The sequence below is a fragment of the Ictalurus punctatus genome, chromosome 22 (assembly GCF_001660625.3).
Source record: "Ictalurus punctatus breed USDA103 chromosome 22, Coco_2.0, whole genome shotgun sequence".
NCBI lineage: Eukaryota > Metazoa > Chordata > Actinopteri > Siluriformes > Ictaluridae > Ictalurus > Ictalurus punctatus.
In genome coordinates, this window is record NC_030437.2 from 5,800,394 (window position 1) to 5,817,752 (window position 17,359).

Below are 17,359 nucleotides of genomic sequence, written 5' to 3' on the forward strand. Positions count from 1 at the left end.
GTGTGTAAAGTCAGTATAGTCTAGCGTGTGTAAAGGCAGTATAGTCTAGCGTGTGTAAAGGCAGTATAGTCTAGCGTGTGTAAAGGCAGTATAGTCTAGCGTGTGTAAAGTCAGTATAGTCTAGCGTGTGTAAAGTCAGTATAGTCTAGCGTGTGTAAAGTCAGTATAGTCTAGCGTGTGTAAAGGCAGTATAGTCTAGCGTGTGTAAAGGCAGTATAGTCTAGTGTGTAAAGGCAGTATAGTCTAGCGTGTGTAAAGGCAGTATAGTCTAGCGTGTGTAAAGGCAGTATAGTCTAGCGTGTGTAAAGGCAGTATAGTCTAGCGTGTGTAAAGGCAGTATAGTCTAGCGTGTGTAAAGGCAGTATAGTCTAGCGTGTGTAAAGGCAGTATAGTCTAGCGTGTGTAAAGGCAGTATAGTCTAGCGTGTGTAAAGGCAGTATAGTCTAGCGTGTGTAAAGGCAGTATAGTCTAGCGTGTGTAAAGGCAGTATAGTCTAGCGTGTGTAAAGGCAGTATAGTCTAGCGTGTGTAAAGGCAGTATAGTCTAGCGTGTGTAAAGGCAGTATAGTCTAGCGTGTGTAAAGGCAGTATAGTCTAGCGTGTGTAAAGGCAGTATAGTCTAGCGTGTGTAAAGGCAGTATAGTCTAGCGTGTGTAAAGGCAGTATAGTCTAGCGTGTGTAAAGGCAGTATAGTCTAGCGTGTGTAAAGTCAGTATAGTCTAGCGTGTGTAAAGGCAGTATAGTCTAGCGTGTGTAAAGGCAGTATAGTCTAGCGTGTGTAAAGGCAGTATAGTCTAGCGTGTGTAAAGGCAGTATAGTCTAGCGTGTGTAAAGGCAGTATAGTCTAGCGTGTGTAAAGGCAGTATAGTCTAGCGTGTGTAAAGGCAGTATAGTCTAGCGTGTGTAAAGGCAGTATAGTCTAGCGTGTGTAAAGGCAGTATAGTCTAGCGTGTGTAAAGGCAGTATAGTCTAGCGTGTGTAAAGGCAGTATAGTCTAGCGTGTGTAAAGGCAGTATAGTCTAGCGTGTGTAAAGTCAGTATAGTCTAGCGTGTGTAAAGTCAGTATAGTCTAGCGTGTGTAAAGTCAGTATAGTCTAGCGTGTGTAAAGTCAGTATAGTCTAGCGTGTGTAAAGTCAGTATAGTCTAGCGTGTGTAAAGGCAGTATAGTCTAGCGTGTGTAAAGTCAGTATAGTCTAGCGTGTGTAAAGGCAGTATAGTCTAGCGTGTGTAAAGGCAGTATAGTCTAGCGTGTGTAAAGTCAGTATAGTCTAGCGTGTGTAAAGTCAGTATAGTCTAGCGTGTGTAAAGGCAGTATAGTCTAGCGTGTGTAAAGGCAGTATAGTCTAGCGTGTGTAAAGGCAGTATAGTCTAGCGTGTGTAAAGGCAGTATAGTCTAGCGTGTGTAAAGGCAGTATAGTCTAGTGTGTAAAGGCAGTATAGTCTAGCGTGTGTAAAGGCAGTATAGTCTAGCGTGTGTAAAGGCAGTATAGTCTAGCGTGTGTAAAGTCAGTATAGTCTAGCGTGTGTAAAGTCAGTATAGTCTAGCGTGTGTAAAGGCAGTATAGTCTAGCGTGTGTAAAGGCAGTATAGTCTAGCGTGTGTAAAGGCAGTATAGTCTAGTGTGTAAAGGCAGTATAGTCTAGCGTGTGTAAAGGCAGTATAGTCTAGCGTGTGTAAAGGCAGTATAGTCTAGCGTGTGTAAAGTCAGTATAGTCTAGCGTGTGTAAAGTCAGTATAGTCTAGCGTGTGTAAAGGCAGTATAGTCTAGCGTGTGTAAAGGCAGTATAGTCTAGCGTGTGTAAAGGCAGTATAGTCTAGTGTGTAAAGGCAGTATGGTCTAGCGTGTGTAAAGGCAGTATGGTCTAGCGTGTGTAAAGGCAGTATGGTCTAGCGTGTGTAAAGGCAGTATAGTCTAGCGTGTGTAAAGTCAGTATAGTCTAGCGTGTGTAAAGGCAGTATAGTCTAGCGTGTGTAAAGGCAGTATAGTCTAGCGTGTGTAAAGGCAGTACAGTCTAGCGTGTGTAAAGGCAGTACAGTCTAGCGTGTGTAAAGTCAGTACAGTCTAGCGTGTGTAAAGGCAGTATAGTCTAGCGTGTGTAAAGGCAGTATAGTCTAGCGTGTGTAAAGGCAGTATAGTCTAGCGTGTGTAAAGTCAGCACAGTCTAGCGTGTGTAAAGTCAGTACAGTCTAGCGTGTGTAAAGTCAGTATAGTCTAGCGTACTCTGAATGGTTTTCAATAGAAACTTCAATTCAATTCTTGAACTCGCTCTGGATAAAAGGTCTGCTTCATGCTGAAAATGTAAATGTAATGTTTGTTGTGTTGCTACAAACGTGTCTGCTACTGTTTTATTAACAACCTCTTAAATTTAATCTTCTAATATCCCCCCGGGAAAAAAACCCCCAAAAAAACCCACACACAATTAGTGATCAAAGTTCAAAAGGAGCACAGTCATTGTGTTATGGGACATGCTCTGTTCAAAAAACATCTCTGTAGAAAAATTTCAAACCACAATGAAAAAAAGTCTTGCGGGTTAATTCACAGTGTTATGAAATGAAAGTGAGAGCTAAGCTCATACCTTAATACTTTTCTTTATATACACTGCCATTAAACTTCATCATTCATAAACACGGAATTAACTTTCAATGGCTGTTTGTATGAACTAAATCACATGATTAGCCCAGTGCTTGGAAGTCAGACTCAGTTTTAAGCCGTGAGACCCCTGGTTAAAAACGTTTACAGTAGACTTACTGTTTATGGTTATGTGGTGAACCGAGAGGTTTTTTTGGTGCTGATGACCTAAATACAAGAGTCCTGAAGAGTGTCTGATTTTAAAACTAAACCATGGTGCAACTCAATTAAAAGGTTTTGTTTTCTTGTTTTTTTCCCCCCACACAAGTATCACTGGCGGTCAGTTGAGGTAAATACCAGAGGAATAAACATATAGTGAAAGCAAAATAATTATGAGACACCAATTTAAAGAGCCACCATACAGCCATCGTGCACAACACCACTGGAATGAGACGGCAGCATTCCAGAGACGGCACACATATGCTTTGCGGGAAAGATCAAAAATGCCGGTATTTTTTCACCAAACTAGAACTACGAACTGGAACTAAAAACCTTCTAGAGCTACAGCAATAAGCTTTTAATTAACAAACCAACTCTGAGCAGAATCTGCGATTTCTGTGGGAGAAATTTGAGCCTCGGGGCCAAACGCTTTTTGTCTGAACTTCTAATGTGCAGATTTTCTGTAGTGTTTCTATTGAACTATTTGAGAAAATAAATGTATCATTTTTTGCTATACTTGGCCTGATGTTGGCACATAATATAATTTAAGCGCTCTCTCTCTCTCTTATATATATATATATATATATATATATATATATATATATATATATATATATATATATATATATATATATATATATATATATATATATATATATATATATATATATATATATATATATATATATATATATACACACACACATTATTTCCACCAATTTGGTCTTGCTCATCTGTCGTCCCCCCCCCCCCCACATTGGACCACGTGCTTCCTCTGAAATTGTCACCAATCATCGCCTTCCACTATTCACTCACCTCCAAGTCCAAGCTTCTTTGAGGCTTTTGTTGTTGCCCGGTCAAATGAATCTTCTCTAGAGCACCTGCTTGAAAGCAGATAGGTATAAGATATATATCCATGCTAACAACACCGTGTTTCATTCAAGCGTACAGCACGTGCGTGTGCATGTGCATGTCCGTACCCTCAATCTCTTCATCTCTCAGTCTGCGAATGGCCGCACGGATGAGTTTCCTCTCTTCGTACTCTGTGTTACTACGCAGCTACAAACGAGACAGAAAAAAAAAAAAGACAGCATTTTAAAAGCAGGAATTAAATGTGCTCCTCAAAAAACTACTTGGAATATTCAGATTGAAGTAATAGTTTCTATTAGTGTTCCCTCTGTAATAATGTATTTGTGTAATATATATTTCCTCAGTCATAATACTCCGCATGGGTATTTCCAGCATGTTTCCTACAAACCTGGACTTTTGCTTCACACATGGACATATTATGTTGCTTTATTTTCTATTTTCCTTTCCTTAAAATCTGTGCCTGACTATAGGCTATTTGCTTTAGCCGTTTGAATACTGTATACAGAACGATATTTAAATCATGAATTTATTTGTAGAGCTGCACAGTACTGGTGTCCAATACAAAGAGACGATTCATGCTGCAATCTGTCGTAGGGGGACAGGGAATTTTTCCAAATTTTCCAGCTTTTCAGGCTCAGAAAAACATGGCTGCCCAGAACAAGATGATATCTGGGGATGGCTAGTCTCTGAATTTGAGAAACCTATAAAGAAAGTTCATGTCGAGACAGAACGGCGTATAAGATCGAATCAACTGTGTTGTTGGTCTTATCACGTTCGTGTCTTTGGGCTTAGAGCAAATCGCTGGAATTACGTTCCCACTCTGAACTTCCTGTACAGTGTAAAATGATGGAAAGGGAAATACGTTTACTGTCGACTGTGCATCACTATACTGTCGTGACGCCAGGTGGGTTCACGGCACTTGGTGGATGCGGCCCGAGTTCCCGACTGGGAACGCCGAGTATTCCGTTGCACTTTTCAATGTCGGAGAACAATGGATCGACGCGTTAAACCACCAGTAGCTGCTAATAAAAGCTATAAAAACCCCGTGTAGATATTATTTTCCCAGGGAATCGTGCGTGGCAGCCGTACCGACGCCATTCTGAGAGACCTTTCCCCAAAGATCTAGCATACCGCACTTGATGAAAGTGGTTTACAATTTTCTAGATTGCAAAAAACGACTAAATACGGCATGCCTCAGCACTCACAGCCGTTTCCCCAACGTGCAGGCAAAAGCCGCTCGTAAAATCACAGACATATCAACCCAAAGGGGACTAAAAATATCAGACCACCCCTGAATTCGGCAAAAAAAAAAAGTAGGTATTTTGGGTTGACATTTTCTTAAGGGTGGAGAGAGAAAAACACAGACCGTGCCGAGCCAAACGCTGTACGTGCAGCTATTTATAGAAAACGTCATATAATGTGGTAAGATCCATAATTGTTGTGGCAGCCTGGGAAAATCCTTTACATGGTAAACATTTATACTACTATATAAGCCTACAGTTCGAAAACCTGCACGGGTCTCAACCACAAGTAAAGTGAAGAGAGTGAAAATTGGTATCTGACGACTTGATCAAAGCGTGACGTTCACTGTGCGAGGGAAAACTCACGTGGCAAGGTAACAGACATCTTTACCACGGTGTCTTAACTCCTAAACTAACACCATCTTCTCAGGAAGCTGGTCTAAAGGAGGTTAAAAAGTAAACAAAAAGCAGTACCTGTATTCAGCTACAGCAACATCTAGCAAACGTTTCCCAGGTCACCATGCATGGCAAACGGTCAGATCCATATATAAAGGTGTTGGACACATTTTTCCCACGGATACCTACCATCGCAGAAAGCTCATCGATGTCCTGAATGTCCTGAAGCTTCCTAGAAAGCAAATCCAAGGATGCTGCCAAATCAGGCCTGTGAACATACATATACAGACTCTCACACACACACACACACAGGCAGACGTGGAATTCAAGAACAACACACTGACAGTTGTATAGTGCCGTGACGGACAGCTTTGTGCTGCACTCAGCAGCTGGACGCGCGCATACCAGAAAGTTTTTCTTGGCAGGAAGGAACGCCAGTCTAAGAAAACTATTAAGGCTGGAAAATGTGAGTGTGGAGGAAGAAGAGAAATGCTCGCCATACTTGTATGCATGTGGGAGAAAGAGGACGGTGGACCATGGGCTTGGCTTTAATACATTCCCAGTAGCGTATGAATTGACCAACTCGGATCAAAAACAATAGCCAATTGAAAAGGGGTTGGGTTGACCGGGTTCACAAGACTTTTCCAGTCAGAAGATAAATTAACAAGTGTAACCTTTCACTGTAAGCACTAAATTGACATGTTGCCGATCTCAAAGACCGTCCACCAGAATCAATCGTCAAGTGGCAAAATAACAATGAGTAAAAGAAAAAAAAAACTTTTTTCTACTACCGATGCTGATTTTCTTTATCGTCATGCCTGTGCTCCTGGGCCCGTCTGAATCTCTTATTGGTCAGCGCAGCCTCCATGTCTTCGATCTCACGGTGGCGCAGCTCTCGAATAGCTGACCGTATGACTCGCCGCTCGGCCACGTCCGCAGTGCCGTCGAGCTGGAAACATGACATGCGGTACACAGGTTACACGAGGTTTAAAGTTACAGTACAGTCCTAGCTAAAACACCAAAGTAGAATGAAATAACCTTCGATTATATCATCGACAGCCGCCGGATCGTTCCTGCAATTGTTCGATCAGACAACCATATGGCAGCAGCTCAATACATTCAATCATGCAGATACAGGTCAAGATCTCTAGTTTCTAGATGAGTGGTCACCGACCCTCTTCCTTCAGAGCTCCCTTCCTGCAGTTTCCTCTCCAACTCAAATCGAACACACCTGGTTTTAGCGGATCAAGAACTTAAGGCGGCGATTAGATGGTCAGGTGGGCACGGTTACAGTTTGAGCTGAAGTCTTCAGGAAGGTGGATCTCCAGGAACATGGTTGGTGACCACTGCTCTAGAGTTTACACCGCATGCTGCAAAACGTGTTGGCAGAAAACGCCTGGATGATGAAGGAGGCCAGAGGATAATTGGTTCGAGTTGACTGGACGGCTACAGCAAGCTACTTTCTGCAGCCGTCACGAGCAGAAAAGCATCTCAGAATGCACAACTTCCAGGTGGATGGACACAAGCTCTATATACTCTCTAAAGCACAGTGCTCAGATCAGAATTCTCCATTCTGATTGACCAGAAAGTGTTGATTCATTTCCTATAAACCGCAGCGGCGTCGGCTGAAAGGCGAATCACGGGTTTATATTAAGCGCTTGTTCTAATATGTAATCGTTTCTAAGGAAACTTGGACAGTAGACACAACACATAACTTAAGCCTTAGAATAAACATATTTCTAAAAACGTTTGCAAACTGTCGATACGGTTAGGTTTTCACTGAGGTGATTTTATTTATTTTTATGAAGGAGTAGAAACGACTTCTCAAAAACGAGGGCCACTAGAGCAGAGGCAGCGAGTAGTTCACTCCTCTGCTCGGTCCATCGCCTGTCCCAAGTAGTTCCTATACTTTTTTGTTTAAGAATATGAGTGAGTGCCAAGTCACTGTTGGGTGCAGTGCCAACTCCACACACACACACACAGTTTCCTAAAAACTGATAAGGCAGGTCAAGCTGCAGCTTGTTTCCCCGAGATACAGTACAACTGAAAGCTGTGAAACACTGATCCATTGAAATGGCACCTCCAATTGTATGATTAACATACACCAACAATATCTAGAGTTAAAAAAAAAAAAACCCCAAGTACGTGATGGAGATTAAAATAAACACAAAGTGCTGCTTGGGGACGTCAGGGCTACGTTTATAAACACACGGGATAATTTGAAAGAAACTGCGTTACTAGTAGAACATGTACTGGCAATTTTTTGATGAACATTATCTGACGTTGCTGTATTTGACTTGATGGATCGGGGGGGGGGGGGGGGGGGGGGGCTGATTTGATGACTCTCTTCAAACTCCTTCTCGTCAGCCAACCACGGCATCTTTACACCACAGGGCAGCTGAACACGCTCGGAGGAAAGCGATAACTGCCCTCTTCCACATACATGCCGATGATCGGTTAGTGCTGGTCATGTGGTACAACTCTTCGGTGAACATCCTTCATCTTGGATCAGTCAAGCTTAATGAAATCAGCAGCCATTTGCTCCTCCTCCTCCTCCTCCTCGTCAGATCCCACGCACAGAGCGTGAATCTATGGACTGCTATTAAGAATACACTTTAGTCATTTTAGGTTAGGTTTTTTTTGTAATACTGTTCAAACGCTCACATTTTTACCTGATCACCCCCACACACACACACACACACACACACACACACACACACACACGATTGCTTTCCAGCATGTGAGTGAATGAGTGACTCAGTAAGTCCAACGCTCACGCAGCATTATTTTGTCCTTATAAGGGCATAGGGCCCATCATTCAGCCTGCTGTCTTTAAGATGAGAGCTGAAACTCGAGGAAAAGGACTTCTCTCCATGCCATCATATGAAAGGACATATCTCCAAAATCGTTTGAAAATTTCTTTGAGGTTATTGAGATTGAGCCATGTTTAGATTTTTTTTTATTATTATTATTTTATTTGCATCCAAGAAAAAGGCAATCGAGCTCTGAAGAGATCGGCGTGGGTTTTTCAGATCGGACGACACAACAAGCTTTGTTCCTCTTGGGTGAACAAAGCTGGTCTTTTCTTACTATTGTCCACCCAAAAAAAATAAAAAAGCCAAAGAGAAGGAATTTGCGCGTGTTTGAGTTCAGCACTGAATTCATTTCTGAGGTCACACTCCACAGTAGTGGTTAATGGCTTAGCTGTGCTGTCCATTTTATCTCTGTACTAACGTTACTGCGGAGAGGTTCGGACTGGTCGCCCATCGGCAGGCTCGCACCCCTCCTCTTTCCCCATCGCCCTGCGCACCAGCAGCTAAACACAGTCATGATACTCTACACACAGAAACCCAACAGTGTCCCGACTCATCTCATAACAGACTTGCGGCGATAAAATTATTCTTTTGTTTATACCGATTGAAAATGTATGATAAGTCGATTTCCGTTCCACCTGCAGAACGGACCGCCAGTGTACTGCGAGAAAGGGTTAAATAAATAAATAAATAAATAAATAAATAAATAAATAAATAAATAAATAAAATGCTGCCATTACTACACATAATAGATTGCCCTTGGCAGTTAAACAGACGTAGGAAACAGTGCTCTATAATCAAAAGGTCATGAGGATGAGAAGGCAATAACCGTTATCCCTATATTAAGACTCTCACACTGAAAGGATTCTAATTTAAGTCTTTTCCAAAAATATTTCAAATACAGGCTTAGATAGATATATACACAAACAGATCCTTTGGGATCTTGAAATGTCATCCGGAAACGCCTTCATCCAAGAAGATTCAGTACAGCAGGAGAACACTTCCTTACACTACACACGGCACAGGAGCAGATCCGGCACCTTCGGCCCGTTTGGGGTTTTTTTTTGTTTTGTTTTCTTACAACAGCAATGGGTAGAAGCATACAATGATCAGCAGTCTTAAAAGAACTGCATCAGGTGGCATAAAACTTGTGGGAACGCATCTACACCAACACTTTTGCAAGCCTGTCAGTGTTTCAGAGTTGAGCTGGTATGGAAACAATTTTAAAATCACTATGGAGCATTCTGAAAAACAAACCAAAAATAAATAAATAAATACATTTAAAAAGAGGTACACGTGCAGCAAACAAATTTCCCTACTAAAGGGTCGTTTTAATTTTCACACCGCGAGTCACGAGTCCATAAAGACCAGCAGACATCAATGACGTCTTTACGCAACCACTTTACCAGTGTGTGTGTGTGTGTAAAGCTCCTTTTAATGCGTCTTATGAAGCCCTGATTTCAATTAACTTCCACGCACTTAGAAGTATTGAAGCAAAGGGACGGGAAAGAGTGGGAAAACGAGAGCAAACAACTAAAAATAAATCAAGACAGATGGAAAACTGTTGGAAACTGCACACTGCTGGTCACCCATGAGAGACTGACATTTATGACCTCAGGGGACTTGGACTTGAGGACTTGGAAACAGCCAGACTGCTCTATGGAACGAGGGAAATTGGTGTAAAGAAGAAAGACGGACCCTTTCCTCAAATCTATTCCGATCTTAGAAGTCTCATAACCGCACAGATACTATAATTCCACACCTGAACCGGTAGCTACGAGTCAGGCGTGGACAAATATTCAGCTTCAAAAACAGCCATCGCTGTCGAGACGGAGAGAAAAAGTGAACGTGCAAAAAAAGTGTGTTTGGTCTGTGATATTCGGCAGTGTGCTATCTGCACCCATGTAGCTTCATCTTTTATCAAGAAAGAAAATCAAGTTTCTAACCACAGGAGGTGACAGACAGAAAACTCTCGCCAGAAGATCCAGTAGGACCGGATTTGTGCGCGAGACGTGCCGCGCATTTATTTTTCTTCTTTTTTTTTTTTTAAATAAAGTTTAAAAAGGCAGAAAGGCATTTAAAATCTCCCTCCTTTATCCGTTAAATGGATTGTGAACATGTCTGTAAGCTATATGCATGCAAAAAGTAACAAATTTCACCTCAGCAGCTAGAAGTTCCACGGTCACATGCATCACTAATTAATATCTGGCCTGTGTGTGTGTGTGTGTGTGTGTGTGTGTGTGTACAATCGTACTGTTACTCGGAATTGTTCGTGAAACCCTCAGTTAGTTCTCCTTCCCTTAATGGACGCTGAAGAATAGCATTCCACTAGCAAATATCCACCAAATCCTAATCTCTCTTATTCTACACGCTTTTTAATGGGAATTTAGGGGAGGCCATCAGAAACATGACCTCAAAAGCAGTTCTGGTCAGCAATCCATTACTGACCTTGGACAATACAACAACCACCCAATTAAGATTCCCATCAGAATTCCCCCCCGCAAAATATCCCAGGACCATGAGAACATGAGTCCAAAACTAGGTTCCCAAGCTTTGGTTTTTTTGGGGCTTTTTGGAAAGATTTTCAGGCACATTCCATTTTTTGCACCAAATCTGTTCGTCTGGAGGCCCATCTACGAAACCCAGCAGCAATCAAAAGCTCCCATCGTGCTTGCCGCAAACTCCAGGTGCTCGTGTTTGTGGCTTGATGGGTGTCTGGAACGTCTGGAAATACCTTCCTGCCACTGCGACGAGCTGCATTTGCAGAGTTCAGGTGAGTCCAAGAGGCAAAATACACAGGTTTAGCTTCACAGCAGGTTCATCTCGTCCACAGCGCCTCTGAGCACCAGATGCAACCGCACCAGCACCAGATGCGGCCGTTTAAATAATTAAATAAAATTACTCACGTTCGCACGTCAGGCGAACGTCGGATCAAACTGAAACGATCGTGACGCGTTGGCCTTTTCAACAAATGTTTCTGCAGGACATTTTCCAGAAACCGCCGAGCAGATGCTTCCTTTAACAATAACCAGGTATGAAAAGTAAACAAGCGCATCATAACATTACAATAAGAGAAAAGGGGTGGGGAAAAAAAAACAACTTTTTTTTATGTGGAACAAAAAATAAACAGTCAGATTAATGGAAAATAAGAAGCAGGAACTTCACGCTAAAATATATCAGTTGCGAGGATTTGTGTCATCACTAATTCGAAGGTGGAAACGGTACAAAAGGCACTATACAGAGTCGACCTGGATGTGGGGTTCTGGACGGGTCACTATACTGACTCACTCTCCATCACCTGCATAAATAAGGCCATGTTTCATGTAAACTAGACGTATAGGAGCGCAAGCTGTGCGTGTATTGCTTGCGTCTGACATGTAAATCAATGTACTGGTGCTTGAGCTCGTGTCCTTGCAGCTCGAACCATCTCAGCTCTAATTTCCACTTAGCTTCATGAATCAGAAAAAAAAAAAAAGAAAAGAAAAAAAAAAAAGATTCGTTTGTTGTGTCGTTCTGCGTGCTCTAACCTGCGACTGCATGTACGGGGTGCAGACCGCGCAATATTAAAAACAGGTTATAAAAAGGTATAAAAGTCAGTGTGTTCACTGGAACTTAGCGTCAAAGCGTCACACCGACTCATCAGAATACGTCCTGCATGAGTCAGACAACCTCCGACAGGAACACGTCTGAGTGTAAGGGAAGAGATGATGACTGTCTGAGTACACAGCCAAGTGAATAGTAACAGCTTCCTCCTAAATGAATCATCGTACAATACAAGTAGGTCACGAAGTCTGAGAGTTGTGAGATTCATTTCATATTAATAATTGGATAATAATAATAATAATAATAATAATAATAATAATATTTATCATAACCTGGATTTGTACCTACACACAGCTGTTGCGCTCATTCACAATTTGCTCACATTTCAATTCCTTTCAACACACTAAATGTTGACAAACAAGAAGAGTCACGTTCAAGTCTGGTTCCTTTCAAGGTTTCTTCCTCGTCACCGTCACCCCTGGCTTGTTCATTAGGGAGCCTAATCTACATCTGGATTGCTGTCGCGCTGAACTCAGTGGGCTCTCTGGACCACCCCACGGTAAGGCAGACACATCTGAAATGATCCATTCTGCTTTTCAAACATTCTCAAGCACTGAAATTGGAATCCACTCTCCAAAGTGGATGAACCTGAACATATTGTTTCCAGGTTGCAGTGAGAACACGGGGGACGGTGCTTTTTTGTAAACACCGACGTATGATCATATGTCACATGACCTCCACAATTCCAACATGGCGGAACCCACTGTCTGTACTACAGCAGGCATTTTCATTTGATGTCTGGCTGCTTTGTGGTATACAGTAGACCCCTGTCTGTCTGTGTGTGCGTGTAAGAATGCAGGTTTTACGTTCAGAAACGACGCAAACATCACGGATCGGACGCTCGGTTGCCACGTCCAACATTCTGTTTTGCTGCAGTCTTTGCGTTTGGACTTCCGGGAAACTTTCTGAAAAGATTTATTACCAGTGTAGCCAAAATGTAAAAGCAACGTTTTTAAATTAACCAACACGTGCGTGCGTGCGTGCGTGCGTGCGTGCGTGTGTGTGGGGGGGGGACAAGGCCTTTACTCGCTGCTGCCCACAGATTCTTCATATGTTGCCTTTTTTTTTTTTTTTTTTTTTTTTTTTTAAATGCCCACAATAACAGGATCGCACCTGATCGACATCGCAATACTGAATAATTATTTATTGGCAGCACACACTAATGAGCAAATATAAAAAGCAGAACATTAACACAGAACTCCAAAAACCCCGAAATGAATCCAGATACGTGGCAAATTTATGCATTTGCTATTTATTTTGTTGTTGTAACATTACTCTGTAACGTAGGCCTGTCATGATAACTACTTTTATTGGACGATATATTGTCCCAGAAATAACTGCGATAAATGATATTATATTGTGTATATATAGGGGCAGTGGTGGCTTGGCGGTCGGTTACTGATCAGAAGGTCGGGGGTTCGAGCCCCAGCATTGCCAAGCTGCCACTGTTGGGCCCTTGAGCAAGGCCCTTAACCCTCTCTGCTCCAGGGGGCGCTGTATCATGACTCACCCTGCGCTCTGACCCCAGCTTCCTGACATGCTGGGGTATGCAAAGAAAAGCATGTATGTGACCAATAAAGACTCATCATCATAATTATATTAATGATATTCGAAGTTCGGATTTTAATTTAACAGCTCTAGAGCAGACGAGAGGACAGAAGCCGCACAAATGGCTGAAATGTTGGTGTGTCGGGAATCTTCCCTCGCGCCGGGCTTTGCGTGGAGAAGTCCTCAGTGTGCAGCATGTTCTAGTTCTGATTCGTGTATCGTCTCCGTTATTGGTCGTCTCCCTCGTGTGTTGCGCCGGTTTTCTGTTTTCCTTTAATTAGTCTGCATAATTAAACCCTCGTGTCTCCGTGTTCGACGTCTTGCCGTCTGACTTTGCTAAGCCTTTTGTTTCGTGTTGTTATTCCAAGTCCGTTTTGGATTATCGGCGATTTTGCTGTTGGCTGATGGTGGCATGGTGACGCTCCTTCCTCACTCATCCCAACGCGCAAGTGCAACACAACGAGCGATCAAAGTCAGCGAAACTCACGTCCATATATCGTACGGTACGATAAGACGATAATTATCGTGACAGAGAATCGTGGGACGTGCAAATATAATAAAACATCTTTGAAATACAACTCCAGGTCAGGTATGAGAGAGAGAGAGTGTGTGGAACATATGGAGCGAGGGGATCTACAGTAGATGTAGCCAAAAAGGAAGTTGTACGCGCAGGCCTGTCAAAACATTAGCTCATGGGACACGCCCAAACTACTCGCAACCTGTCTGCCACCTTTCACTGATGTATCTGTTTTCCTTTTCTCTCCTTTCCCCCCCACTTTTTTTGATACTCACTCACTCACTTTCAGGAATTGCCCAATCCTGGTCAGGGTCGCAGTGGACCGGGTGTGACGTGGGAATACACCCTGGAGCTGACGAATGTCATTAGCAGTTTAGTGGTTGTTTTTTTTTTACTTTTTCATAGAGAATTGGTGAATTAAGGTGATATGATATCGCCTTAAGCTGTCCTAATGACGTAATGACGGATATTCTGTGTGAGACAATCACGTTGGGAAATCTTGACGTAACAGCCTTGCTGATCACAGATACGCGCTCATACGGTGAGAACTGTTCTGGCTGTCCTTTTGTTGCGTCCTTTCTTCCGAAATCAAGATCCCCGTATCACCAGTCATCTTCGAATACATTCCCAAGCGTTACACAACTCCTGCAGAAGCAGTCCCATATCTGGTTGAGTCATCAGAAAGTGCCCGTTTTCCTGTCCAGTACATGCCCAAATATGTTCACATGTTCAGAATAAATAAATAAAAAAGTTTTACAGGACATAGAGAGAATTGATTGTGTCTCATTGTTATTAAGTCCCACCGGTGCTATAAAACTTCCCAGTGTGGCCAAACGCAATTGCTTCGAGTCCTCTGGCTACAACTCAAACCCATAACTTTTTTTTTTTTTTAATAAATAACCTTTGTGATTTTAATGATTAGCCCAGTTCTCAATGAGAAACCCAATTGGATTCAGCACACAGCTGGGATACTATTCTAAATATTCACCTCCTTCACGCTTGTATATTCCTCGGATAAGATTTATTTAATTTTGACTTAAGTGACCGTAGGAAAGGCGTATACTGTTAGTATAACATAACTTTGTGCACTCGGTAAACTTTTTCGTAAGGAAGTGAGCAATATTTTTCCATCCAGTTGAAATGGACAAGTCAAACAAACAGTGTGTGCAAGGTGTGAGCTTGGCCAAAGTCCAGCGTTCTGATTCTTTCTTCTTCTTTTTTTATTTTTATTGCTTGTTTAAAGTTTTCCCCCCATTTTTAGCACTACCGAGTGTATTCATTTGTACATTGTACAGCTTGTATGATCTGCATTTCATGTGAATTTGAACATGGACACAAATCAACACCATTTCAGGTCAGAATCTCACTCATGAGCACTGCGACTCATCTCTCACACCTTTTCTGCCTCACAAAAGACAATATTAGTGAAATTACTATTGAATGTGTATTTGTATATTGTATTTACTACACACAAGTATAGATATTTATTATTATTATTATTGTTTATACAACACTGACCATTTAGTCGAAATTTTGAATTGAGTTTGAGGTAAACAGAGACCTGGGGTCAGTTTCTCAGGTGGACCTCCATGACAATAACATGGACTCGGAAAGCCAGAGTGAAGGGTTTCTCTAGTCTTTACTCAAACCTCCTATAGTAAAAAAAATCTAATCAAATAAAGAAATTAAAAAAATGAACGTTTCTGTGAAACTCCAGCACACTGGCTTTGCTGTAATGAACTCACCAGTTTCTGAAGAGACGTTTCATCCAAACTGGAGTACCTGTGTTCAGTCATTGTGAGCTTCCACACCAAACCCCTGCTGGAGTCCTGGAGAAGAAAGCAAAATAAACACTTTCTGGAGCTTCTGCTGTCTGTCTCAGGAGACTTTCACAAGAGTTTCAGCTCTATATGTTTCTCTGGGTGTGAAAAACACTCATAAAGGCTGAAAATCCAACATGTTCTTCACACAAGTATTATAAAGTGAAATAATCTCAGTCCAGTCCACAACAACAGTCCCACCTGCTGAAGACCTGCGTAAAAAAAGAGCAGGTTTTACTCTTAAAAACAAGTGTTAAACCAATCCAGGCGTTTCTTTTTCTCCTGAAAATAAACTCACAATGAAAGTTTTAAGGTTATATCCGAGGCCAGTTCTCTCACACTGCTGGTGCTGTAAAACCAACTGATTCTGTCTTCCTTCCACGTGAATAATTAAACACAAGCCCCGCCCTCAGATCTCTCAGCCAATAGAAAGGCGAGGAGAAGGAGTCGTTTACTCTTTGAATTTTTAAGCGGGTGGCAAAGCAGCGCGCGCGCGCCTGGCGCCGCCTGTCGTTATAGTCGTGAACCTAATCCAGTGCGTTCTGAACCATATTTACCAAAAGTACTGGACTGGAGATTGTGTGTCCAACCATGATACTGTCACTACAATCAAATCGCATTGCTATAACTTTGATTATTACGTGTTTAAACATGATAATATGATGTGATTTAATATTGGTGCTTCAGGAGACCTACTGTACTGTTTGTGTTGTCTACAGAAAGCTTAGCAATAGCACATAACCTGAAGATTCCTTTACAAACTGCTGAACAGGTCAAGGTCACGGTCCATGATATAGGAATATATGTGACTATCATATAGACGTACTAGGGCTTAAGACGAGACGCAGACCTGGTTTAATGCTCTGGGTTAGTGCTGGTAGAGGTTACACCAGCTGAGTAGCACTTGTTCAGAAAGTGGACTGGAATGCCTTCGGTAGAAAAGTACTCGGTAAGGTTGCATTTAAAAAAAAAACTTGCATATGAGTTAGATCGCAGAGAAGAAGGTGATCAATTACAATTGAAAAGCATGGCACCTTATCTGGGAAACAGGACAGCACTGGCAGTTACGTCTTCCAGTGAAACTGAATCAGTAGTAATTATTATTAATCACCAGGGAAGGTACCAACATGCAAAAATGGCCAAAAGTTTGTGGATATCTGATCATCACACCCATATATGGTTCTTCCCCAAACTGTTGTCTAGAATGTCTTTGTATACTGTAGCATTACAATTTCCCTTCACCGGAACTAAGACGCCCAGACCTGTTCCAGCATGACAACACCCTTGTGCTCAAAGCGAGATCCATGAAGACATGGTTTGCCAAGGTTGGAGTGGAAGATCTCGAAGTGTCCTGCACAAAACCCTGACCTCAACTGGACACCACTGGAAAGAACTGGAACGCCGACTGAAGCACCCCAGGCCTCCTCACCCAACATTAGTGCCTCCTCCTCACCCAGCTAATGCTCTTGTGGCTGAATGATCACAAATCCCAACAGCCTAGTTGGGATCTAGTGGAAAGCCTTCCCAGAAATGTGGCACTTTTCAACAACAGCATATCCTGTAAGTGGTATGGTCAAGTGTCCACAAACTTTTGGCCTTATAGCATGCAGTATATGGGTAGTAAATACACTAAGTTTATATCATGAAAGGTCTATGGAATATGGTCGATTGCATACTATCAAACCCACGCTGATGCGTCTTCGGTAAGATCGTTGGTGGACAAATCATTGACTGAGAAGGAAAAGCGAAATGAAAGGAACCAC

At 42.2% G+C, this 17,359-nt stretch overlaps 1 protein-coding gene across 8 annotated transcripts in view; it reads right to left on the reverse strand.

The window, feature by feature from the left end:
* The window catches only part of smtnb (smoothelin b), a 56,152-nt gene extending 40,158 nt beyond the window's left edge, over positions 1-15,994 (reverse strand). For 2 of the 8 annotated variants that reach the window (XM_053674239.1, XM_053674238.1), the window contains exons 1-5: positions 15,522-15,968; positions 6,087-6,244; positions 5,485-5,563; positions 3,769-3,847; positions 3,605-3,672 (exon numbers count right to left, since the gene is read on the reverse strand). In XM_053674239.1, the coding sequence (XP_053530214.1) occupies positions 3,605-3,672; positions 3,769-3,847; positions 5,485-5,563; positions 6,087-6,244; positions 15,522-15,572 (435 nt within the window). In that variant the 5' untranslated portion in view covers positions 15,573-15,968. Of the gene's footprint in view, positions 1-3,604; positions 3,673-3,768; positions 3,848-5,484; positions 5,564-6,086; positions 6,245-15,337; positions 15,429-15,521 lie in introns of all 8 variants that reach the window. The other 6 variants (XM_053674236.1, XM_053674235.1, XM_053674234.1 and 3 more) reach the window with 6 other exon arrangements.
* Between the last annotated feature and the right edge of the window lie 1,365 nt (positions 15,995-17,359).